Source organism: Alligator mississippiensis, chromosome 7 (genome assembly GCF_030867095.1).
Source record: "Alligator mississippiensis isolate rAllMis1 chromosome 7, rAllMis1, whole genome shotgun sequence".
Taxonomy (NCBI): domain Eukaryota; kingdom Metazoa; phylum Chordata; order Crocodylia; family Alligatoridae; genus Alligator; species Alligator mississippiensis.
The window spans coordinates 27,527,754-27,554,175 of NC_081830.1; the positions used below are offsets into that span (position 1 = coordinate 27,527,754).

At 44.2% G+C, this 26,422-nt stretch overlaps 1 protein-coding gene across 1 annotated transcript; it reads left to right on the forward strand.

Annotated features, from left to right (window-relative positions):
- The first annotated feature begins 256 nt into the window (after nucleotides 1–256).
- Nucleotides 257–22,625, forward strand: LOC132251900 (olfactory receptor 14A16-like). Its single transcript, XM_059731819.1, has 2 exons — nucleotides 257–649; nucleotides 21,570–22,625. Exons 1-2 carry the CDS (start codon nucleotides 257–259, stop codon nucleotides 22,623–22,625), a joined length of 1,449 nt encoding a protein of 482 aa, XP_059587802.1.
- The last annotated feature ends 3,797 nt before the right edge of the window (nucleotides 22,626–26,422 follow it).

Genomic DNA, 26,422 nt, shown 5'->3' on the forward strand with positions numbered 1-26,422 from the left:
GGGAGTATGCTCACTGCCTGGCTTCTTTAAGCTTTTCTTAACTCCTGCACTTAGCCAAGACATTCTTTGTGGGGTGATTGCACCCCCACTCCTCCTGATCAAAATCAGCAGGAGTTTAATACAGCCAAACAAGTAACGTGAAGGAAGGTTCTGTCTCTAGGATTTTCCAGGTGGACATACTTATGATGAATATAAACCTGGAATTTTGAACCTGTCATTCCCTCTATAGGCAGCCCACAAATTTGCAAGAAAGAAAATGTCAAACCAAAGCTCTGAGCCTGAGTTCATCCTCCTGAGACTTTCTGATGCTAGCGAGTTGGAAATACTGTATTTTGTCATGTTCCTATTCATTTACATTACAGCCTTGATGGGGAACCTTCTCATCATCACAGCTGTAGTCCTTGAGCCCAAACTTCACAACCCTATGCACTTTTTCCTGATGAACCTGTCCATCCTGGACATTGGAACAATTTCTGTCATCATCCCCAAAACCATGGTCAACTCGCTGCTGAACATCAGGACAATCTCCTATGCTGGATGTGCCGCTCAAGTATTTTTCTTTGTATTCTTGGCGGGAGCAGATTTAGCCCTTCTCACCGTCATGGCATATGACCGCTATGTTGCCATCTGCAAGCCCTTGCACTATGAGGTAGTCATGAACAGAAAAGCATGTGTCCAAATGGCTTCCAATGCTTGGGTAGCAGGGATGCTCATCTCTACCATGCACACCTGGAACATGTTTGCATTCACCTTCTGTGGGGGCAATGTGGTGGACTTGTTCTTCTGTGAAATCCCCCACCTCCTCAAGCTCTCCTGCTCAGGCACATATTTCAAGGAACTCTGTTTGATATTACTCACTTGTTGCTTATGTTTCTGCTGTTTTGTTCTCATTGTTGTGTCCTACATTCACATCTTCCGTGCAGTATGGAGAATTCCCTCAGAACAGGGCCTATATAAAGCCTTTTCCACCTGCCTCCCTCACCTCATTGTGGTCTCCTTGTTTGTCTTTTTTGGCACAGTTTCATGTTTCAAACCTACTACTAGCACACCATCAGGGCTGGATCTCTTAGTGGGTGTTTTATATTCAGTTATGCCCCCCACAATGAATCCCGTCATCTATAGCCTGAGGAATAAGGATATCCTTGCCGCTGTGAGGAAACTGTTTTATTCTCAAAAGACCAAGGAATTAAACTTATATAATGATAAAGCTGGTTTATTTAGAGAACCATCTTAGTCTACTGATCTGCTCTTCCCTCCTGCAATCCCTGGGCCAATGTAACAACTGCTACTTAACACTCCTAACGTTATCCGCACATCTTCCCCCTTTGTATGTAACATATCCACATGTAGTACTAATATTGGAAGTTTAGTTCAACCGCATTAAACCACATTTTAATGGGGATCTATTAGTTTTCGTATTGGCCTTTTAGCTCTATGTGATCTTTTCATTTCCTCTGTATTCTCAGTCCTTACTGGTTCACTTCTTTTTTGGTTTCCTTCTTTAGATGTCTCTACTTTTGTGTCATTTGGTTTAGTTCCTGTTCGGTTTCCTTGTTCAGATCTCTCTAGTCCTGTGTCATTTTCAGTCTCCTTTGTTGTTTCTTGTTGTTTTGTTGTTTTGTCTGTTTTCTTTGGTGGCCCTCGTGATGCTGCTTCTTTTCTCTCCTTTACAAGCTGTAAGTGTCATCTGTTCCATTTCAACACCTGTCTTTCTGGTGTGACTACTTCATAGGATCTGTTGATGGGAAACTAGTGCTTTTTATTTCCATAACTGTCTGTCTGGATTAAGCACCATATCTTTGTTGTGTTGTTGGGGTAACTCCCTGGAACCCCTGTCATAGTACCATTTTTGCTTGAATTTGTTGATTCTTTTAAAATGTTTTCACATTTTTCTTTTCATCTGAAGATCATCACCCACGAGATTTGGCAGCTTGGTTTTGAGTTTCCTGTTAAACAGCATTTCTGCTGGGGACAATCCACATTTCATGGGCATTACCCTGTAATTTAAGAGTGACAAGTAAACAAAATTTGTGCAAGGGAAAATCTGCGGGCCAGGAGTCTTGTATTTTATCACTGAAAATTGCATTATGACTGTCCTCCATGAAGGCTTTCTTAATGTGCCTCTACCCTGTTCAATAGGCAAAGGTTTAATGTGTGTCAAATCCCAGCAGACCATCGACCAGAGGTGTTTGACCTCCCTCAGTGTAGGACAGTGCATTGTGGAAAATCCATTTTGCTGTGCGCCTATCCCTCGAGTTACTATCCTATAAATGATTCAGTTATATTTGGTCTGTTTTGAGGTGACTCCCCAATCTTGCATGTGGTGCAGATGACTCCTGCAATGTTGCATGTGGTTGGTCTTATTTACCATTAATTTTAGTCATGTTTTACCCATCACTGAGGTTTCTGTGAGTACTCTGTCAGTACTTTCTGTCTCCAGACATTTCATGTGATGAACCAAACTAACCCAAGATATTTCTTAGTCCTAGGATTTCCAACTGGTCTCTTGTGATGCTCTCCAGCCACCATTCTCCCCATTTCTCCAGCTGCAACAGCAACAAGAATCTCTGTGTTTCCTTTGGTTCCTCAGGTTTTTGTGGCTTGTGCCCATCTCCTTGGCGGAGGGAGGCAGAAGAGGGAAGGAGTGAAGTTCAGTGACTGGGGATGGAGATGGGATGACAATGAAGTGTTGGTGGTGGGTCATGAGTGCACTGTTCAGTGGGGTGGGAGGGGGCGGTTCCTGCCTGGTCTGTGCCCAGGAAGCTCTTGAATCCTGCTAGTGCAGCCCCACTTTTGCAGTCTGCAGGGCATTTGGCCTATTCTCACAGAAAAAGTTGGACTGCCCTGATTTAGTCAATATCAGGCCAGCAAACCAGTTGAGTCCACTGAATTTTTTTCATCCCATATGCATGATGTTTGCAACTGAATTTTATTTAATGTTTTGCAAAGATTTTGTAATAAATCTCACTGGGAAAAATTAAAATCAAAACCTGTTCACTGTTTGACAACCAACCAAACATAATTTTGAACGGCTAAATCAATGCAATACCTCTTTTCACATAACTAACAGCTGGAGCTATGTTCAACAGTTCAAAGATATCTCTTGCAAAATGAGGCACTTTCCCTCCAGTGATCTTCCCAGCTGCTGTGTCATGTGTAAAAGGGCAGTCTCTTCCCTCTCAACAGATGGGTGAAGGAAGATATTTCAGGGGAGCAGGGATCAGGGGCATGAAGTGCATATTGTTAAGGGTAGATGGGTCATTTAGGAACAAGCATTGTGTTGTTCGCTCCTGGGGATTGCCTGCTGCTGTAGTTTTCAGGAGGAGCAGGAGCATGGGAAAAGTTGAGAATGGTCCATCTTTGGCTATTGGAGGTCTTTTATTGGTCATAAAAGTCCTGGTGCCACTGATCAAGCAGCCACAAAGAAAGAAGATTGAGTTTGCTGCCAGGTCTATCTGTATCAAAGCCCTAGATCTGCCTGTGGTCATCAGTTATCTGTTCCAAGAATCTCACATTTTCCACTCAACCATTCATATTGCAAAAAGAAGAGAAGTTCTTTATTTATAAAGCCATGAAATTAACTGTTGTGGAAATAAGTTTAACTAGGTCTTTTACTTGAATCAGAGAGAGAGAAAGAGATGAGAGAAAGATGCTGATGCTATGTGTTTCAATATGTTCTAAGATAAGGAAAAACCTTCATACCTTGTTTTGTCTTGATATATTAATCTCCGTGTGCAGATTTTAACCTCCTCCTTTCCCTCGAATGAGAAACTGATAGCTGTTCCCAAAACACAATGTGTTTGCTGAATAAGCAAACTGCCTACATGTGACAAACGAACGATCAACTTCTTCCTGTTTCTTCAAGGTTTCTCTGTCTGAACCATGCATCTTTTCTCGCTGTTTAAAGTATCAATATGCTTGTAAACTTATAGAGTTCAGAGTTCCTTTGAGAACCCTCCTTGCGTTCACTTGTATAGCTCTAAATAAACCAAGGTGGCTCTGTCAATTCTGATACAACCACAGCACGAAGTTTGATTTCTTCCGCACTGTGGACCATCCATTAAACATTAACAAGGTGGGAAAAGAATTCCATTTTGTCATCTATTAAAATCTGACCCAATACATAGTTAAAGTTCCTGAAAAAATGGCATGGTATTAGAAGTTTGATAGGACTACCTCTACCTTGCTTCATTTTATGACAAAACCTTAAGACAAGGATGACAGATTTACAAACTACTTTTGGTATCATCAGGAATTATATTTTTCAGAAATTTAATCAGCATGATTAGACTTAAGGACCTACATCTATCTGGTGCCTAATTAGTGGAATAGACTGTGGAAGAGTTTCTCCTGTCTTTGTTTTCCTCAAGTGTTAGTTGCATTTTCTCCACATACAAACTATGACTAATGTAGACTGCAAGAAAAAAAAAAACAACAACAACATCACACAGTCCTTCTCTTGGGATTTGAGAAAATTCCTTACCTGTAGGCATTTTTACATCAGCTCCTCCACAGCTGTGAACCCCTTAATTGTTGATAAAGTTATGACTGATTCATGTCTTCCCAGACCCATGCCCTTCTTTGGGAGAAATTTGTCCTGCTTGGAGGTCTGTTGTACTTCAAGCTTCTTGCCAAGGATGTTGGCCAGTTTCTTAATGAAGACAACAGATATATAATTTGGTGGCTGGTTAATACAATTACAATTCTTTGATTTCTGCCAGGTGCAGAATGGTACCAGCTGACCAGGCTTTGTTTCTAGAGGGCAGATGGTAGCTTCTGTCTCTGATGTTTTCTGGGCTAAACAAAAAGAGAGGGAGATAAGCATGAATAGCAGCCCAGACAGACAGACAGGCAGGCAGATAGATAGAAAGATACCAATAATTCTGGCTTTGGAAGAGGAAAGACATCTCAAGAGGGAGAAAAACACAGACTGAGAACCATAGCAAATTTGCTGCTGGCTTTAGTGATAATGTGGGACTACAGACAGGATGTAATCTCTTCTGGCTGGGATGAGTAAATCAAGATATCCTACTTTGGGTGATGGGCTAAACAGACAACTTTACTGGGTTCCTTTCCACCCTACTTCATTTCTTGTGACCCCCTGATACTAAGGTTGATTTAAAGAACAGCCTTTCAAGATTAGTATGCATCTATTCCAGATTTTTGTTCTCATCTGAACTTTCAGTAATAAAAATGTAGGGTGTGTCTACTTGTGACACTCTGGTTGGTTTCAAGTTGGATTTCAGGTGGTTTGGTTGAACTTCAACAGTCCCTTATGTGGGCACTTTCCCTTTTGGGTTGTGTCTAAAGTTGATTAAGCCAAAATAAACTAAGGATATTTCAGTTTCAACTCAAGGAGTTTGGACTTTACTGGGCTAATCCTCTTGCATTTTGGCTCTTTGCTGGATAAGGAATTTGTTGCTTTAGGGGCCTCTGTGCAGATAACCCATGAAATAACCAGAGGCAGCAGTTACTTTCAGAAACTGAAGATAGAAAGTTCATCTCCCAGTTCCATCTGGTGCAAAGCCATAGCAATAGCAAAGATGATTCACAGACATCCTTAATGAATTAAGATGGCTAAATGATAATTGCTAAAATTCTTAAGTGTTGGACACCTGGCTAGAGAGTGCACCTGGGATATTGTAAAGTCCAGGTCAGTTCAATGGTGAAAGACAGAAGGGCAACAGGAATAACTGAAATTACACAAAATAGGGGAGATGAGAAACATGTAGGGAGAGAAATGGAGCAGGGAGCATTTGGGAGGAAATTGCTAAGGGGATAAATGATCTGTCTGTCTGCTGTCTCTTTTTCTGTCTATCATTGACTCAATGAATCATTAAAAAATAGGGTTGGGAGGGAACTCTGGAGGTCATCTAGTCTAACCCCTGCTTAAAGCAGGACCATCCCAAACTATGGAATAGCAGTGAAGTTTTTGTCTACCTGGGTCTTAAAAACCTCAAATAATGGAGTTTCCACAACCTTTCTGGGTAGCCTGTTCCAGTGCTTCATTACCCTCTTAGTGAAAAAAGTTTTCTTTAATATCTAGCCTAAGCTCCCCTTGATGCAACATAAAACTGTCTGTCTGTCTGTTGGTGTGTCTGCCAAGTGCCCATCCTTCCACAGTGAATTTGCTGGCACGCTGTGCTTCTTGAGCAGAGTCAGGTATGTCTTTGGCAGCATAATTTCTACAAAAGTGAGCTAGATTATTATGAGATCAGTTTCAAGACCACTGTAAAACCAAGGCCAAGTCTTTTCACCAGCCTTGTAAAGCAAGGTTGGTATGATTGCAGCTAACAGTATGAATTGTGTAAAATTGATGTGTGTGCAAGAAGAACTAGACTTCAACATTTAGAGCTGAATCCTCAGCAAATGAGCATGACTCTACTAAGCTGGATGGAACCTGACCAGCTGTTGCTATGGGAGGAGCTCACGTACAGACTTCAGGGAATTGCTCCTATATTCACCAGGGGGAATCCAATCTATCATTTTCAATCATGAGACAGCAGTAGAAAACAGACAGGTGTTCTACATATGTTTTTTGTCTTTTCTTTATATTCCACTAGCCTGTAAACTGAAGCCTACTTTTGACTTGGCAGATATGCCTGGAAAGCAGATTTTGATCTCAGTGATTGATTTAAACATGCTGTCCCACCTTTTATGATTCTTCATGATTATGGGGTTTGAATCTTGTTGTGCCACTGTAAGTTGCCCAGTATCATATACGTGCACATGGCATTACATATGATCTTCCCTGCTTTTTCATGCAGAAAGAATACACAAGAAAATGTGTTTCCAGTCTTTGGCATCAAGGCATTGTGCAGAGCCCCCATGCAGCGTGGGCCAGTGGGCAGCAGTGGGGATAGCTCCCTGCCTGGCAGCACCCGCCGAGTCGGGGCTTTTGTTTTCAAAGTGCTGGGAGCTGGGATGGGCAGGGCAGCCATTGCTGGGCTGGGAGAGCAGGTGGGGGATGGGCCTGTGTGATTTGGAGATTTGGCCGTATCAATTCAGGGCAGCGATTCAAATCAACGAATTGAATCACTGTCCCCTTAATCAGCCTAATCCAAATTCGAAGCGAATACTAGCCGCTTCGCACAGGCCTACTCTTCAGCTCCTATATTTCTTCATTGAAGGGGTATTCCTGCCATTGCAAAGTTTACAGGAGTGGGCAGGGAGATTTGTTTGCCCTCTGAAAGATGCTGCCAAAGGCCACTTTCCTGTTCACTCCACCCCAATTATGCTATGTTGTATACCAAAAAACTTCCTCAGTCTCTTTGCCATCTGTCATAAACATTTTTTAGATTGAGTAGACTTTTGAAGAAGGACCAGAAAGCCAGAATTGTATCGTTTTAGAGTTCCAGAAAAGCCTCCAATCTGAGCTTTGATTGTTTGAATGGAAATTTAGACCTCTACATGCTAGGTATGCTTACTAAAAAGCCTGGGGCAGAAGCTGTTTAAGAGACCCCTGGGTAAAGTAAGTGCTAACATGTATCATGCCAATAGCAATCACCATTAGCCAATACCTTCTGATATTAGAGGTGCTTTTCCAGCTGATATAAGGCTACCTGGTAATTCATGTGGGAACAGTCCATCCTCATCTGTCTGCACCTCAGCAAGGTTTCCTGCCTTGTTACTGGGTGGTCTCCCTTCACCTCTCTCTAGGTGTTTGCACCTCATTAAGGCTGATTGTAGTGCCTTGAAACTAAGGCAACTGAGTCAGTTTCCAAGGGGACAAATAGCAAAGCACTGCTAATGGCTGATGATTACAAATGATTATGTGTCAGGCAGTTTGCTAGTAGCCACATGTACCTGCCATGTGTGCCTTAGAGGACAAAGAAGAAAACTTTGTGGTTGGGAAAAGCTGAAGACCAGGAGTCTTGTACTTTACCATCAAGAATGGCAGCATGACTATTCTTCATGTAGGCTACTAAAATGTGCCTCTAACTAGTTTTACGTGTCAAGATCAAATATCTGGCCACGCCTAGCAAGCCATCTGGACAGCAATAACTTGATCCCAGAGGTTCTTGACCTCCCTTAGTGTAGGACAGTGCATTCTGGGTTAAATCCCCATTTTCACTGATGCATAGGCATATTACATCAGTGAAAGCATCTGGTGTTCTTGTTCCTCAATTTACAATCTTATTAGTAACTAAAAGTTGACTTTGGTGACTCCTACAAGGTCACATGTACTTGCTTTAATTCAAGGTCAATTGTATTCATGTTTTAAACACCACTGAGAAGTCCAGGTGTACTTTCAGACATTTAATGTAATGAGCAAAACTCATCCAAAACATTATTTAGTATAACGCTTTCCAACTGCTGTCTACCCACCTCTTTCCCCATCTGTACAGCCCGAGTATTTGGGCTCCCCTTCCTTCCTCAGGTCAGTGACTGAGGAGTGGAAATGGCATTACAGTACAGTGGTGGGGCATGAATGCACAGTCCAGCTGGGAAGGAGTTTATGCCTGTGCTAGGTCCTTGGGGCTCATGAGTCTCCATAATGCAGTCCCATGCTTGCAGCCTGCAGGGGATTTGGTCCCTCAACACATGGAAAGGTTGGACTATCCTGACCTAGTTGATATCAAACTTATAAGACCAGCTGAGTCCAGTTAATTTTTCTTCTCCCCTTTGCAACATGTTTACAACTAAACTTCATTTCTTGGTTCTCATAGGGTTTTTTAATAAATCCAGTAGGACAAATTAAAATGAAAACCTGTTCTCTGTTAGTTGATCACCTGGACATAATTTTGATGGGCTAAATCAATGTCATATTTCTCTCCGCATAACTAACAGAGGGTATAGGCCCCTGTCATACCTACCTGTGTTCCTAGGAGCACAATTAAGTGCTTAACATTTATAGTTTCATAGGAGGTAGGGTCAGAAGGGACCTGAGCAGATCATCAAGTCTGAACCCCTGCCATGGCAGGAAAGAGTACTGGGATCAAACGCCCCTGGCAAGGTGTTCATCCAGCCTCCTCTTAAAGACCCCCAGAGTAGGAGCCAGCACCACTTCTCTTGGAAGTTGGTTCCAGATCCTAGCTGCCCTGACAGTGAAGTAGTGCTTCCTGATATCTAGCCTGAATCTACTCTCAGTCAACTTATGACCGTTATTCCTTGTTACTCCCAGTAGTGCTCAGGGGAACAGGGACTTTCCCATTGCCTGCTAGTCCCCCTTGGCCAGTTTATAGATGGCTACCAGATCCCTTCTCAGCCTCTCTTGTGGGGCTGAACAGGTTCAGGTCCCTTAGCCTCTCCTCATAGGGCCTACCCTGCTGCCCCCTGATCACACGAGTGGCCCTCCTCTGGACCCTCTCCATGTTGTCCACATCCCTCTGGAAGTGCGGCGCCCAGAACTGGATGCAGTACCTCCAACTGTGACCTCACCAGTGTCTCGTAGAGTGGGAGGATCGCCTCCTTGGGCCTGCTTGAGATACATCTGTGGATGCATGACAAGGTACGGTTGGCCTTCCTGACCGTGTACCCACACTGTCAGCCCATGTTCATTTTGGCATCAATAATGACACCAAGATCCTTTTCTGCCTCTGCACTGATGAGAAGGGAGTTCCCCAGCCTGTAGGTATGCTGCTGGTTCTTCCTCCCCAGGTGCAATACCTTGCACTTGTCAGTGTTGAAACCCATCCAGTTCTCATCCGCCCAACCCTGTAACCTGTCTAGGTCTGATTGCAGCCTATTCCTCCCTTCTAGCATGCCCACTTGCTGATCTTCCCAGCTGCTGCTTCATGTTTAAAGGACAGCAACTTCCCTTTCAACACATGGGTTGCTGAAGTATTTCATGGGAATGGGAATTAGGGGCATGAAGTGCAGATTGCCAGGGGTGTGTGGGTCATTGAGGAAACCCCAAGAGCACTCTGTGGTGCCATCTTGGGGCTTGCCTACAGCAGTATAGTTCTGGAGGAGTAGGAAAGAGGGAAAGGATGGGACTGGTGCATCTTGGGATCCACAAATAGTCCAAAGTGGGCATTTTATGTTAGTGAAATGCTTAGAAATCCACTTCCAACTAGCTACTTAACACCAATCCATGTTAATGCTCCCCTGAAGTAGCATAACTAAGATGAGTAAAGGGCACTTATCACTCTTTAATGATCTCACATTGTCAAACCTTCAAGTTTTAAGCATTCTTCACATGGACTAATTGAAACACGTCATCTTACTTTTATTCTACTGACAATCCAATCAGCATTGAGCTGGATTTACCCTCAGTGTTGCTGCCTGAAGTGATTGTAGTGTGAGCATAACCCTGTATAAATATTCCTCTGAAGTGCTGGTGAACGCTACAATAACACTGTGATGTGCAGCAGCATATAAGTGTGGATAAATACTTTGCCTTTCTTATTTGTCACATCAATTTTTAAACTCAAGGAATTGAGTACGCAACAGAGTCAGTACCACATTCCATTTGATAACATTGGAGCAGAACCAAATTGTTTTCTCTGGCCTGGGAACTAAGACAACTGGGCTGCCCCTTTAGTTCACTGATTCTTATGTTACTCCCATATGCAACGTATTTTGCACTTTCCTCTTTACTGTGTCCCATAGTCATTGACGTATAAAGAAGAGCCTTTTTTGGATGGGACAACCAGGTTTTAGGATGACACAGTGACTCATTAAGGTGGTTTTCCCCAGCTTGGTCATAAACATATCAAAAAACTTTGTTCAGTAGGCCTAGAGTCTTCTTCCATTGTGAAAGAGACAAATTCTCCCCCAAAGAAACCTCAACAGATCAGTTAAAAAGCAGTTAGAAATTCTTGTGGGCAGCTCCTGCTCAAGAGGGCATTGAATAATTTCAGGGACAATATTTTGGCTAAAGCATTGTGGGTCACTACCCTCTCTAGGCACAAGCACTAGGATAACATGGCAATTTCTGATTGTGAGCTCCAAGATACCAGTGATATCTATTCCAGCCTTGTCAAAAGGGGTGCGCACCAAGAACAATGGAACCAAGAGGCCTGATGCCATGTGTGTGGGGCCACCAGCAAGTACACAGAGTTTGTAGAGTGATTGGGCTGAGTATTCCCATGTTTGCAGGATACATAGATATACTTTGCAGTTGTTAGCTGGGAGAGGTCCATGAGCCACACTTACAAAAATGTCTCACCGGAGTCCAGGGACCTATCTGTGCCCTGTTGCTATGGGGAGTACATAGGCCCAGTCTTTGGCAGTCTCCAGGCACCTCCGAGACATCAGACTGGACATAAATGCCATCCATGAGGGAGAAATTCTGGTGTCAGTAACTAGGCTGGTCATGCAGAAAACAGACTGAGTTTGCCGTGACCACTAGAATGCCAGGGTTATGTACCAATTGAAAGCCCTAGGTCTGCCTCTGGTGATCATTTATCTGTTCTGAGAATCTGAATCATATTCTCCACTCAACCATTCATCCTGTAAAAAGAAGACAAGGACTTATTTATTATAAGACCATGGAATTAACTGCTGACCATGCATTAATTATTTATTTTATCAGGTCATATCCTATTAGATGACAAAATGCAATTCTATTCCACATATTTAACGTAACTGAAGGAAGCATTACTGTAAAAGTTTGACAGGGTCTCTCTTCCTTACTTCAGTTTTTGAGTAAGTCTTAAGGTAAAAATGACAGATACTAGTTTATATACTAGTTACAGTATCTTCAAGAAGTATATTTTCAAGGAATCCAGTTAGAGTGATTTCACTTTAGGGCCTATGTCCATGTGTTGTCCCCAAAGGACAGTGAGTTCGTGCCCGGTGCGCTTGTGCCAATAAACACATAGGGGTGAAGGATCCTACTTAATCTTTATTTCTGCGCAGAAAGTGGTGCTTGGCAATCGTTTACAAATCAAGCACCCCCACCTGAGTGGGCATTAGCCTTATATAGCCTCTTCTAGCCTTACACGCTATGCAGTTACTATAGGTTGCCCCTTTTGGTCCATGCGCACTTCACCCTAGCTACAGACCCCTCCCTAGTCAGTTTGAACTTGCCTTCGTGACAGTGTAATTTGCTGATGTGGCACCTGTTATTCAGCAAGCTCAGCCAGTAACCCCCCCTTTCCAACCCCTTAGGGACCTTGCTGATATGGCTTTCCCTGTAGCAAGGCCAGCAATTAAGCAACTAGGCAACAAGCGATTCTCCCCCAGCCTAAACAACCTACTCTATGCCCTTGGTTAGATAAAATACTTTTTCAAAACATACAGCTGTTCCCAAAGTATAAAAAAAACCTATAAAAGTTTCAGGGGTACTCATCAAATCCCCCCTTCGAGGCTATGACCCTATGGAATAGGACCGTAGTCCTCGACCATCTTTTTCATCTTCAGAAATCTCTTCACTCCCTCCCGATTCTTTTGGATCGGATTTGTAACTGATGGTTTTACAAGCATTGCGCGGTGAACGGGGGAAGAAATTGATCTCTTGAGTACCTCACACACTGTACTCCACAACAAATCATCAAGAATATACACATACTTGCCACAACTAATAGGAAAATTTGCTTAGGCCATGAAAAATTAGGAAGCCAAGAAGTAAGCCATGAGAAGTCAAACCCTTCCCCTTGCTTAATGTGGGACAGAACTTCTTTTAACTTCTGCACTTTTGACTCTATCAACTCGGAATTATCTGTCAAATTAAAACAACACATTCCCTCGAACTCTTCACATCTGTGGTTATGCCTCAGCAACGGGTAATCTATGGCTGCTCTATTTTGCAGAGTAGCTCCTCTTAGTTCTTTCATTTCAGTATTGAGGGCAGCTAGGGCCTGTGAAGTTGTATTTAGGCCCTTTACCAGGGCACAGGCCACCTTACTAAGCTGCCTCTCGGCGTCCACTACTAGGCCTGGCACCCCTACTATGGAAACTGCTAAGGACAATACCTCGGCCTCACTCAGGAGGTTTACGTCACTATCACAGGATTCATCTAGCACCTTCAAACCTCTCCGGTGACGCTTACTAGAGGTCGTAGGCATACCTGGAAGCCAGACAGTCAACTGGCCCAGAGCACAAGGGCCTCCTGTGGCATTGGCTGGGATATATGAATAGGCAGTCTTCCCACAAAGAAGGAACCACCCCCGGGGTAATACAACATGACCGTAGTTGCAAGATACATTAGTCACGTCTGAGCAATTGAAAATTTTCATTTCTTTGGTTAGGCTTTTACAAGTTTTGGTACAGTTCACAAAATTGGCACAGCTGGTGTTACCAGGGGAGGTGACTGTCAACAAATCTATTTCAAAGGTACTGGCGTTTCTTTCTGTGGTAATGGTTCCCCACATGGGGTAGTTAGTGTAATTGATTGGCCCTCCTATTCTCTCAGATGCGAACCAAGTCTGATTCCGGAGTGATTCTAACGGCACAACGTGAAAATAGCCTCAACCGATGTTCCTCCCGCCAATCAAAAATGAGTGACATTTAGTACATCCTTTGCCAAATAGTTGGTCCTCCGAGCGTTACGCCATTGTGCCCCTCCACAACTCCGTCAGGCAACCAGGAGACGGTCATACCTCCGACAAATAAGGTCGGTGGCGCCTGGCCCTCGCACCATCCACAGTTGTTGCCAGAGCCAAAGAGGTGGACCGGGCAAGGCAGTCAGCTAGGGTCCTATCTGGGTCGCAAGAAATTGTTGTCCCCAAAGGACAGTGAGTTCGTGTCTGGTGCGCTTGTGCCAATAAACACACAGGGGTGAAGGATCCAACTTAATCTTTATTTTTGCGCAGAAAGTGGTGCTTAGCAATCGTTCACAAAGCAAGCACCCCCACCCGAGTGGGCATTAGCCTTATATAGCCTTTTCTAGCCTTACACGCTATGCAGTTACTATAGGTTGCCCCTTTTGGTCCATGCGCACTTCACCCTAGCTACAGACCCCTCCCTAGTCAGTTTGAACTTGCCTTTGTGACAGTGTAATTTGCTGATGTGGCACCTGTTATTCAGCAAGCTCAGCCAGTAACCCCCCTTTCCAACCCTTTAGGGACCTTGCTGATATGGCTTTCCCTGTAGCAAGGCCAGCAATTAAGCAACTAGGCAACAAGCGATTCTCCCCCAGCCTAAACAACCTACTCTATGCCCTTGGTTAGATAAAATACTTTTTCAAAACATACAGCTGTTCCCAAAGTATAAAAAAAAACTATAAAACTTTCAGGGGTACTCATCACATGTGGTGCCTAATAGGTGGAATAGAACATTAGAGTGACTGTTGTGTTTGTCTTCTATAAGTGTTTGTTGCATTTTCTCAATATACAAACCATGAGTTATGCAGAGTAGGAAAAAAAAACAAAGCAAAGAACAAGAACAAAACAAACCAGCCATCAGACTGTCCTCCTGTTAGGGGCTGAGAAAATTCATGACCTGTAGGCTTTTTTTTTTTTCAGTTCTTGCTAATAAGTCTAACTGTGACCACAACTGTGAACCTCTTAATTGTGGATCTAATTATGTCTAATCAGCATCTTCGCAGACCATGTCCTTCCATGGTGCAAACTTGTCCAGCTTGGAGATATACTGTACCTGAACCCTCCCGCCAAGGATGCTGGCCAGTTTCTTAATGAAGAAAACATGAATATATTTTAGCGGTGGTTTAATACAATTGCAATTCTTTTATTTTCTGGCAGGTGCAGGATGATACCTGCTGTCTTTGATGCCTTCTGATTGGTACTTAGTTTTATACAAGCCTCTGCATTGTGTAGCCCTTACATGCATCAATTTCTTTTTCCAGATTGTACCTAGGGCCTGGAGAAGTGGATTCTTGGCTAGCTCCACACTACCATCACTGGCTTCCCAACTAATGTTCCATAGCCCAAATGAAAGTGACCATTTCTTTAGGGCTTTTTACCCATTAATCAAACCTCTACCGGAGTGACAGCCAGCTGGGCTCCCTACTGGAGAAGCATTCTGTTCCAACTACCTACTGATGCTGAAATCTTGCACTTGGATCTCGGACCCAACACAAAACACACCTTCCATTATTGAGAAAGAAAAGCCATTTTCCATATGCTTCTCTCACCATATGGCAGTCAGCCCTTTCTATGGAATCCTTATTGTTGATAATTTCTTAGCAAATACCAAGGACTAGAAATATCACAACACATTTTTCTCCCTCTCCTACACTGTCCTTACTCCCACTATTAACCTCCTCAGTTTATCAAATGAGGATGTTGGATGCTGTTGTTCCCCTGCTTTGCCTGTGTCAGGTTCAGGTGCTATGTCTCATGCGAGGAGCCAGAGGAAAAGCAAGGGCAACATTGGACCTCTGCTAAAGTGGAAGGGAGAACTGATGACTAACACCCAGGAAAAAGCCAACTTATTGAATGGGTACTTTGCATCAGTCTTTCACATGTGCCATTGGACACCACTGCCCATTATGGGACAGGGACGGCTGAGTGAGGGTGCTTCCTTGCCCTCCATCAATGCTGACCTTATAAAGGAACACCTTGAGAGGCTGGACATCTTCAAGTCAGCTGGCCCTGACAATTTACACCCCAGGGTACTCTAGGAGCTGGCCTACACCATAGCTCAGCCCCTGGCACAGATCTTCAAGAGCTCCTGGCACTTTGGTGAAGTGCCCGATGATTGGAAGAAGTCCAATGCGGTGCCAATGTTCAAGAAAGGGAGGAAAGTGGATCCAGCAAACTACAGGCCCATCAGCCTGCCCTCTATCTGAGGGAAGGCCTTAGAAAAGATTAGCAAAGAGGCCGTTCTTAATGGACTGGCTGATGGCAACACCCTGAGGGAAAGCCAGCACGGATTTGTTGCAGGTAGGTCGTGATTGACCAATCTCATTTCCTTTTACAACCAGGTGACCTATCACCTGGAGAAGAGGGAAGAGACTGATGTCATACATCTTGACTTTAAAAAGGCCTTCAATCTGATATCCCATGATCACCTTTGGCAAAACTTGCCAACTGCAACCTCGGGTCCACCATGCTCCGCTGGGTGGAGTATTGGCTCCGTGGTCAGACCCAGAGGGTGGAGGTTGACAGAAGTAAATCATCATGGTGCCCTGTGAGCAGTGGGGTCCCTCAAGGCTCGGTCCTTGGACCTATTGTGTTCAACCTCTTCATTAATGATGTGGACACTGGTGTCAGAAGTGGACTGACCAAGTTCGCCGATGATACCAAACTTTGGGGTAAAGCATCCACACTTGAGGACAGGGGGTAATCCAGGCTGACCTTGACTGATGCAGGAAATGGGTGGATGAGAACCTGATGCTGTTTAACACCGAAAAATGCAAGGCTCTCCACCTTGGGACAAAAAACCTGCAGCAGGTTTATAGGCTCGGTAGTGCTACGCTGACTAGCACCATGGACAAGAGGGACTTGGGGGTCAGGACAAGATGAACATCAGCCTTCAATGTGATGCCACAGCTAAGAAAGCAAGCAAAATGCTGGCTTACATCCATAGATGCTTCTCAAGTAAATCCCAGGACGTCATTCTCCAATTGTACTCAGCCTTGGTGAGGCTGCAGCTGGAGTACTGTGTCCAGTTTTGGGCTCCACAATTCAAAAAAGGATGTGGAGAAGCTTGAAAGAGTCTACAGGAGAGCCATGTGCATGATCAGAGGTCAGGAAAACAGACCTTTTGACAAGAGGCTGAGAGATATGGGACTCTTCAGCATGGAAAAGCACAGGCTCAGGGGCAATCTGAAGGCCACCTATAAGTTTATAAAGGATATTCACTAAGATCTGGGGGAACATTTGTTCACCAGAGCACCCCAAGGGATGACAAGGTCTAACAGTTATAAACTCCTGCAAAACCGTTTCAGGCTGGACATAAGGAATAACTTCTTTACTGTCCGAGCCCCCAAGGTCTGGAATAGCCTGCTGCCAGAGGTGGTTCAAGCACCTACTTTGAATGCCTTCAAGAGAAAATTGGATGTTTTTCTTGCTCGGATCCTATGACCCCAACTGACTTCCTGCCCCAGGGGCAAGGGGCTGGATTCGATGATCTTCCAAGGTCCCTTCCAGCTCTAATGTCTAATGTCTATGAAATCTATGAAATCGAGGTTGTGCCAGGCTTTACAGTCAATTTACAAAGAATTTGCATTATGGATTTGAACAGGATGAATTTAACTGGTGTAATTGTTCCTCGGGCAGAAGGTTGGAGTAGAGGACCTCTGAAAGTCCCTTCAGGCCACTCTTTTCTTTGATTCTCTAACTGACAGCCAGAGGAACAAAGAGATAAAGCAGGCTTTGAGGAAAGAAATCAGGAAGTTTCTCTGTCAGACAATTTAATATAAACCTGAACTTAGCCCTTAGTGAATGAAACTGGGACCATCAAAAAGGTCAACTCTAGCAGGCCTATAACTTCCTCTTTGCTTATTTAGAGTGTAGGAGAAACATATTTTAGTGTGAGTTTCAAAAGTGCTACTGTGATTTAGAAGGTACAGTTGAAAGTTAATGCAGACGGTGCTCTGAAGTCTTTTCTGGGGACACCCAGTGAGGCACTTTAGGTATTCTACCATAGAAAAAGTAAGTACCTAGACCAAAAAGGGGAAAACTAGGTGTGTAATTTGCTTCTTTGGCTCATTGGAGTTAGGCCCACTGAAGGATAATTAAAGGACGTTAAAGACTAAGCGGGGACTTCCTGGAGAATTCATGGTAAATGCTGAAGACGGGTGTTTCTCTGAACTCATAGTCTCTCTCAGAGGGTGGACACCTTCATGTGCTCCAGACTGAGAGGATGAAGTTCTCCTCTGAGTTTAGGAACCTGACATTACTGTGGTGATGGTATTGTCAAACACCTTTGGCATGATAGCTTGCTGCAAAAACACCTCCAAGATGGAATCCAAACATGGATCATAATCTCCAAAGCAAGGAGACACACAACTCCTATGGGCAGAGGAAACAAGGGATACATTTCAGATGGAAACACACACATAATCAACTGCTGTTCAACTGCCTTTATGGGGGAGAGGTAGAAGGGCAGGAGGTCTTCAGCCCTTTGGAAAATCCAAGAAGACTGATAATATTTTACTGGCAGAGATGTAAATGTATCTCCAGAGATCATTCTTCTCACCCAAAGCTTGCTTGTGCCTGGAGACACATACTATCCTTTATCACCTTGTAACAGAGAAGGAAGAAGGTGGCAATATATCAGTCATATGCTATGACTGTAAGGGAAGCCATAATTTATGGGCTGACACACTGCATTTAGAAAGAGAGCTGAGTGAGCACAGTGGTCATCAGGGGTGATGGTGTGGGCTTGGAAACAGTGATGTAGCAGATTATTTGTCTTGGGAACTTGGGACCTTGGCAGGACCATATACCTGGCTCTCAAGTAGTCTGCTGCTGTGGGACCAAGGGGCTGGGAACCCTTGTATCAGCATGGGCACTGCACCTGGCTTGTCTGCCTCAGACTGTGGGAGCCTGGAAATATATAGAAAACTTCCTTGGATATTGGAAAAGTGCCTTGGACCCAAGGCGTTTCAAACAAAATATATCAGAAGCAGTGAACCAACGTTTGGGGGCAGAGTGGTGTCTCATCAGAATGTTTCCCAATCAGCTTTACTTCTGGCTCCTAGGCAAGGGTTGGATACACTTATACAAATCCTCTGGTGACTCTGGTTAGACATTTTTCTGTGCTCCTGAGACTACCTGCCTGGAAGATGATTGCACCAGTTATTGATAAATACTCTTTCACAGCACAGAGGGTACCTACAGAAATCACCTTTAGACAGTAAGCTATCTCAGGTTTATTTCCAGAAGATGGATTTAAGTTGTCCCATGAAAGAAGATCTCCACATTCATAGATAGATAGGGAGAGAGGGAGAAAGAGAGAGCCAGAAACCTGCATATGCCTGCATAATATGTGGGTAGAGAGATAGAAAGAATGAACAAATGAATGAATGAACAAACTCTGGCTTTGGAAGAGGAGGATACCTCAACAGGGAGGAATCCACACAGAGGACCTCAGTAAGTTGTTGTCTTTACTGATACTCTGAGATTACAAAAGGGATGGGATTATTTCTGCCAGCAATAGTTGAGTCAGGGTATTTTAGCTTGAGCAGCAGGCTAGACAGATGACTTCATTAAGTCTCTTCCAGCCAAACTCTCTTATGATCTGCTCATCCTAAAGCTGATTTGAAAACTAACCATTCAAGGGCAGCATGTATTTTTCCCAGATTCTGGATGTCCATTGATTTTTCAGTAGTAAAAATAAAGGACTCTTCTACCTGTGACACTCTGGTGGGTTGTAGGACTAAATTTTCAGATAGATTAGTTGAACTTAATTAGTCCCTTATGAGGACACTTTAGATGGCAGACAAGCCAAAAGGAAAGTGGATTCATCCACGATAAACTAAAGCTGCTTCAGTTCAGACTACAGGAGTTGTGACTTAGCTTTAAAGCGACTGGGCTATTCCTTTTGCACTCAGCACTTTGGTGGATAAGGAACCTGTTGCTTTGGGCATCTCTGTGATGAGATCCCAAGAGGTAGCCCAAGCCAGTGATTACTCTCAGAAAGTGAAGGTGGAATGGTTTCCTCCCGGTACCTCCAATGGGATGACATAAGAACAAAGATGATTCACAGATGTCTGTGATGCATTAAGAAGAAATATAAAGGAGAATTGCTCCATTTCTAAGTGCTGGTCACTTGGATTAGAGAATATATGCGGGTTTTATAAAATCAAGGTAAATTCAATGGTGCGTTATGTAGGGGCAGCAGGAATAACTGAAATCATTCAAAATAGGACAGATGAAAAATAAAGGTGATTAATAAGTCTATAATGAATTAAGATGTCTAAAGGAGAATTGCTACACCATTGCTAAGTACTGGTTACATGGATTGGACAGTGTATGTGGAATATTAGAAAATCCAGCGCAACTCGATGGTGAAAGACAGAAGGGAAGCAGGAATAACTGAAGCTATGCAAAATAAGGCAGATGACACAGAGAGAGAGAAAGAGAACAAGGGAGAATGTGGGAGAAAAATGCTACTAGTATAGATTTCCAACATGTCTGTCTGTCTCTGTCTTTCTCTCCATCACAGAATCGTAGAAACTAGGGTTGGAAGGAACCTCAGGAAGTCACCTATTCCACCCACTGCTTAAAGCATGCCCATCCACAGCTACGTCATGCCAGCCATGATTTTCTTTCCTCTGGTCTTAGAAAACTCTTAGAAGGCAGATCCCACAACCTCTCTAGGTAACTTCTTCCTGTGCTTTACTACCCTCCTAGTAAAAAAGTTTCTCCTAGCATCTATCCTGGGCTTCCCTTCCTACAACTTGAATCTAGCTACGTGCCTACTTAATCTGAACTACTGTTCAAAGCTGTCCAGTAGGATTTTATTAGACCTGTCCATCAACATTTAGGGTCAAACCTCATTTTACTTTGAAAGCTCGGCCACTTATAACACTTGGTTGTGAGAACACTTTTCTGAAAAGTAGCAGATGCAGCATCAAATCCTCTCTGGGTGCGGAATATACACCCCACATTACCCTGCTCCCTGAGCAAGTTGCCCAGAGATTAAGCTTATTGGGCAAAGAGGGAGGGTCAAACACTTGGTAGTCATATTGTTTTCTGTGACTTACTACTTAGGACTTGCCTGGTATGATGTATGTACAGAGACATCCTGTTCCACTGCGGTGTCCATGTGGGTGTGGTGCAGCCTCCTGAGCATGTGCACTAGGGATATACAGGAAGAAATGGAGTTAGATGGATATTTATTGCAATTTGGGCACACTAAATTGAAAAAGGATTTGGCCTTTTAACCCACAACAGATGGGCTGCACTCCAGTTTGGCTTTCCTCCCCTCCAAACTGGACTTAGCCCAATCAAGCTAAAGCTACTTCAATGTTCATTTTCCTTGGTCATCGTCCTTTATGTGGGACGCATCCCTTTACATTGAGGGCCCCCATGCAGGGTAGTCCTGAGGTGGTGCAGAGCAGTGGTTACCACCAGAAATAAAGGGCAGAACATCAAGAGAAAAATGAAAGGCACAGAGAAATAACCAGAAAGTGATAGACATCCAATGGAAGGAGCTAACTTAAAACAGAGTAAAAGAGAAATTAGAGAAAACAGAAGCAGAGAGAGAGGGAGGGAGGGCAATTGGCTTCTTGCTTAACTCTGACCACTTAAGAAAGTTACTTTAACTGACATTTGTACAATTGTCTGTTTCCCATTTCTTTTTCTCAGAATAGAAATGATGTAAGCTGGCAGGATATGGGGCTAATAAAAGAGACTACATCAGGATCTAGCCTCAGGTGGTGCCGTTTCCCTTTTGTGAAATGGGGAGAGTTATTCCACACAGATCTCTCCTGTACCCAAAGCCAATGGTTCTGGTGCTCCTCGAATACCCCATGGGTGTAACTGCTTTTGTGTCACTAGGACAAATGATCCTCCCCTGGCCATGTGTTGCTTGGGAGGATGCTCAATGAGTAGAATGTGGCTGTTTTACCCTTTCTTTAACCCCTGCAGATAGCCAAGAGTAACTTGGTGGTGTGATTGCAGCCCAAGTCCATCTGGTGGAAATCAGAGGGAACCAACTGAGTAACATCAGGGAGGATCTGTCTCTAGGAGATTCAGTAGGTTTTTTAAGGTGGACAAATGTATGATGAATCTCACTGAGGACTTTTGTATCCGTCATTCCCTTTGCAGGAAGCCCACAACGTGGCGACAAAGAAAATGTCCAACCAAAGCTCTGTGTCTGAGTTCATCCTCCTCAGCTTTTCAGATGTTTGGGAGTTGCAATTTTTGCATTTTGTCATGTTCCTAGTTATTTACCTCAGTGCCCTGATGGGGAACCTTCTCATCATTGTGGCTGTAGTGCTTGATCACCACCTCCACAACCCTATGCACTTCTTCCTGATGAACCTGGCCATCCTGGACATTGGAACCATATGTGTCATCATCCCCAAAGCCATGGTCAACTCCCTGCTGAACATCAGAACTATCTCCTACGCTGGGTGTGCCACACAAGTTTTTTTCTTTCTTTTCTTAGCGGGAACAGATTTTGCTATTCTTACTATCATGGCCTATGACCGTTACATTGCCATCTGCAAGCCCTTGCACTATGAGATGATCATGAACATAAGAGCATGGGTCCAAATGGCATCCAGTGCCTGGGTAGCTGGTGTACTCAACTCTATCATGCACACTTGGAACTTGTTTTCATTCACTTTCTGTGGAGGCAATGTGGTAGACTCGTTCTTCTGTGAAGTCCCCCAGCTCCTCAAGCTCTCCTGCTCAGATATACATTTCAGGGAACTCTGTATAATCTTATTCACCTTTGGTTTATCTTTGTCCTGTTTCATTCTGATTGTTGCATCCTACGTTCTGATCTTCCGTGCAGTCCTGAGAATCCCCTCAGAGCAGGGCCTGCATAAAGCCTTCTCAACCTGCATCCCTCACCTCATTGTGGTCTTCTTGTTTGTATTTTCTGTCATGTTTGCCTATTTCAAACCTACCTCACACTCCCCATCCGGGCTAGATCTCATACTGGGTGTCATATACTCAGTAGTGCCCCCCCACAATGAATCCTATCATTTACAGCATGAGGAACAAGGAGATCCTTGCTGCTCTGAGGAAACTGGCTTACTCTGTTCTTTCCTGACTACCAGGTGCCCATCCTTCCCTCGTGAGCTTCCTGTCCTGTGCTTCTTGGGCCATCTCAGGTATGTAATTGACAACATAGTGTCTACAGAAATGAACTAGATTCATCAAACAGTTTCATTACCACTGGAAAATACAGGCCGACTTCTTTCTTCAGGGTTTTGAATCCAGAATGTGGCTAACAGTGTGAACTGCTTTGTAAAACTGATGTGTCTGAGGGAAAAATTAGACCTGAACATTTAGTGCTATATCCTTGTGGGGGAAGGGGGTGCGGGCAGAGGGGGAAGTGGTTCCATTAAGCTGGATGGAAACTGACCGATTGATGCTGTGGGAGGACCTCACTTGTGACTTCACATCTGCCTCCTTTTCCACTGGGGGAATCAGATCTCCCATTTTCAATCCTGAGATGGTAATATAAACCAGAGAGGGATCTAACCATGTATGTACTTGTCCCCCTACACTTTTCTGCTAGACTCTGAGATAAAGGTGACTTGACTTGGCAGGCATGCCAGGAGAGCAGATTTGATCTCAGAATGACTGGTGTGAATATGCTTTCCTGCCTTTCATGATTCTGCATTATTATTGGGTTTGAATCTTTCTGTGTCCCTGTAGGTTGCCCATTTATTATCCAAGTGCACATACATTAAATATGGTCTTCTTTCTGGTGTTGTCACACTTGAATAATACATGAGAAAGTGTTTCCTCAGCGTCAAGTCTAGCTGTGACTTTGAACATCAGTAGTCTTCTGACTTAGGTACTTATGCTTTATGTGACACATATCTAAGAGGCATGAAAAGTTCCATTAGCATACAGGGCTCAGGTGGGGCAGGTAGGGAGGAACTATGCAGGTCATGCTTCTACCTTCCCTAATAGACATAATACAAAGTGAATGGCTGTGAAAGTGCTGGCAAAGACTCCCTAGAGGGACACCAGTCTTCTTGACCCCTTCTCCCCACCCCCCCACCCCAATACATGATTGTATGTGGAGCTGTGCCTGTCCAGCTGCTATGGTTGGGCAATGCAGGGCTATTTCTGTCATGGTAAAAGGTTCCAGGAGTGGTCAGGGTTATTCTGGAGGACTCAATCCCTCCTCTGTGAGTGAAGCAGTCAGGGTTTATCCATAGTGAGAGCATGAAGCCCAGGGAAGCATGCCTCCTTGGTCTCCATGTTCTTACCACACTCCAAGTTAGGGAGCTCTTTTTCCAGGAGCGTGTGAGGCTGTGGAAGGGAGCCATGTTCACCACACCTCAAATTTTCCTGGATATGGTTGAGAAATGCACATGTGGGTCAAAGGCACAGCTCTCTGAGGGGAAGCATGTGTACCTGGCAGCCAGCCTCTGGACCTGTATGAGATCTCCTGGGTTCCTGGGAGCCATCAGCTTGATTCCTTGTGATCTTAGAGTGATACCCATTGTGGGCAGTCAAGCTCTGAATGGTTGATAACAGGGGTAGAAGGGCTGGGAGCTGTGCATTCTGGGGTGCTGTTTGATTGCTAATTGTGAATGTTATATCCATGGAGAAGACTAATAATACCTAGTTTGATCTGAGTCAAACACTTCAAAGATAACCCTTGCCCAAAGTGGTTCAAACTTAACTTCTGAGAATCTTGCCAGGGGCTGCGTCAAGCTTAAAGGGACAGTATCTTTTCTCTCAACACCTGTGTGACTGAAGTGCATCGGGGGGAACAGGGATGAGGGGCATGAAGTGCAGGGATGTGGTGGGTGGGTCCCTGAGAGGAACACCCCCATCACTCTGTGTTTCCTTCTTGGAGCTTGCCTGCATCTGCTGTGTTCAGGAGTGGGAAAGGCTGGGAATGGTGCATCTTGAGATGCTGGAAGACTTTAATTGGTCATTTTATGTCAATGGGTGCATCTACAGGTGCAATTAATGTGGCTGAATGAATTCTGGTGCAGAACTGGTGCAGTTCACACCAGAGTTTATTGCCCCTGGGCACCATGTTTGCAGGTTCAACTGGGAGTACAGCACATTGAGCTTGGGTGGAGTAGCCCCTGCTGGCAGGTGGATCTGGGGGCCAACTTGCCAGCCTGCAGCTGCTCCGCCCAGCTCAGTGTGCTTCAGAGGGGCTGTCTGGGGCATGAGGGTGCTTCAGTGCAGGGCTGACTGTCACTGAGACATCCTTGTGCCCTAGCCAACCCGTCCAGCTTCTACATGTGCACTGCATGGGAGTAAATAACTCCACTGTAGGATAGTACTTGTGTCTGGCAGTACTTTTCTGAGGTTCAGTTAATTAGTTTACACTGTCCTAAAAGCACCACATGTAGATGGTTGATGGTGACATTTTAGTGCAGAACTGATTAATCAACTCCATAGTAAATGTCTTGTGTAAATGCACCCAGTGAAATGCTCAGAAATCTACTTAAATGTATGCCATTTCAGTGGAGGAGTATCATTGATTGGTGTTATTTACCTACTTTTAAGAGGCCTAAAGGGCACTTAGTGCTAATTAATAAGTCTGAATATGAAATCATATATCTGGACTTTAAAAAAGCCTTTGATCTGGTGGCCCACAACCTCCTCATGGAAAATTTGGCCAGCTGTGGCCTTGGCTACACCACAGTCTGATGGCTGGGAAACTGGCTTCAAGGTCGGACCCAGAGAGTAGTGGTCAATGGTAGTGAATAATTATGGTGCGCCGTGACCAGTGGTGTCCCCCAAGGCTTTGTCCTTGGACCGGTTCTCTTTAACATCTTTATCAACGATGTGGACATTGGTGTCAGAAGCGCACTGGCTAAGTTCGCTGATGACACTAAACTTTGGGGCACAGCGTCCACACCTGAGGACAGGCTAGCGATCCAGGATGAATTGGATAAACTTAGTAAGTGGGCAGATACAAACCTGATGATGTTTAATAACGATATCTGTAAGGTATTACACCTCGGGAAATAAAAACCCACAGCATACTTATAGGCTCAGCAGTGAAACACTTGCTAGCACCACGGCTGAAAGAGACTTGGGGGTTATGATTGACCACAAGATGAACATGAACCACCAATGTGATGTTGCAGCTGGTAAAGCAAACCAAACTCTGGCTTGCATCCATAGATGCTTCTTAAGTAAATCTCAGGATGACATCCTCTCACAGTACTTGGCCTTGGTGAGGCCGCAGCTGGAGTACTGCATCCAATTCTGGGCTCTGCAATTCAAGAAGGATTTCGAGAAGCTTGAAAAAGTCCAGAGGAGAGCCACATGCATGATCAGAGGGCAAGAGAACAGGCCTTATGAAGAGAGGCTGAGAGCCATGGGACTCTTTAGCCTGGAAAAATGTAGACTCAGGGGGGACCTAGTGGTTGCCTGTAAGTACATTACGGGTGTGCCTCAGGATCTGGGAGAATGTCTGTTCACTAGAGCGCCCCAAGGAAAAACTAGGACCAATGGTCATAAACTCCTCAAGACCGTTTTAGGCTGGACATAAGAAAAAAAAATCTTTATTGTCCGAGCCCCAAAGATCAGAAATAGATTTCCTCCAGAAGTGGTGTAGGCACCTACTGTGGACTTATTCAAGAAACATTTGGACATTTATCTTGCTGGGATTCTTTGACCCTAACTGGCTTCCTGCCCCTGGGGTAGGGGCCTAGACTTGATGATTGTTGAGGTCCCTTCCAGCCCTGATGTCTATGAAATCAATTACAAATATATCTGTGACCCACGCATTCTCCCTAAAAGCCACACATCACAGTTCACATCCCCAGCTCAATGTTTGACTTCATAAGGACCCTCTGGCCTAGTAAAGAAGTTTGCTCTCTGATGAACAAGAAACAGAAAGACTCACATCCAGGAATTCCTGCTGTCGTAGTGCTCATGCACTTGCTGTCTAACACTTAGGTTTTATTTGGCAATGGCCCTAATCAGGTCCAGTTATTCCCACAGCCTATAAATGT

Bases quoted from the DNA above. Each gene is read 5' to 3' on its own strand.
- LOC132251900 (XM_059731819.1), top strand. From the start codon at position 257: ATGTCAAACCAAAGCTCTGAGCCTGAGTTCATCCTCCTGAGACTTTCT. The intron at 650-21,569 runs GTAGTCATGAAC...TTCCCTTTGCAG, and splicing joins GCAAGCCCTTGCACTATGAG to GAAGCCCACAACGTGGCGAC.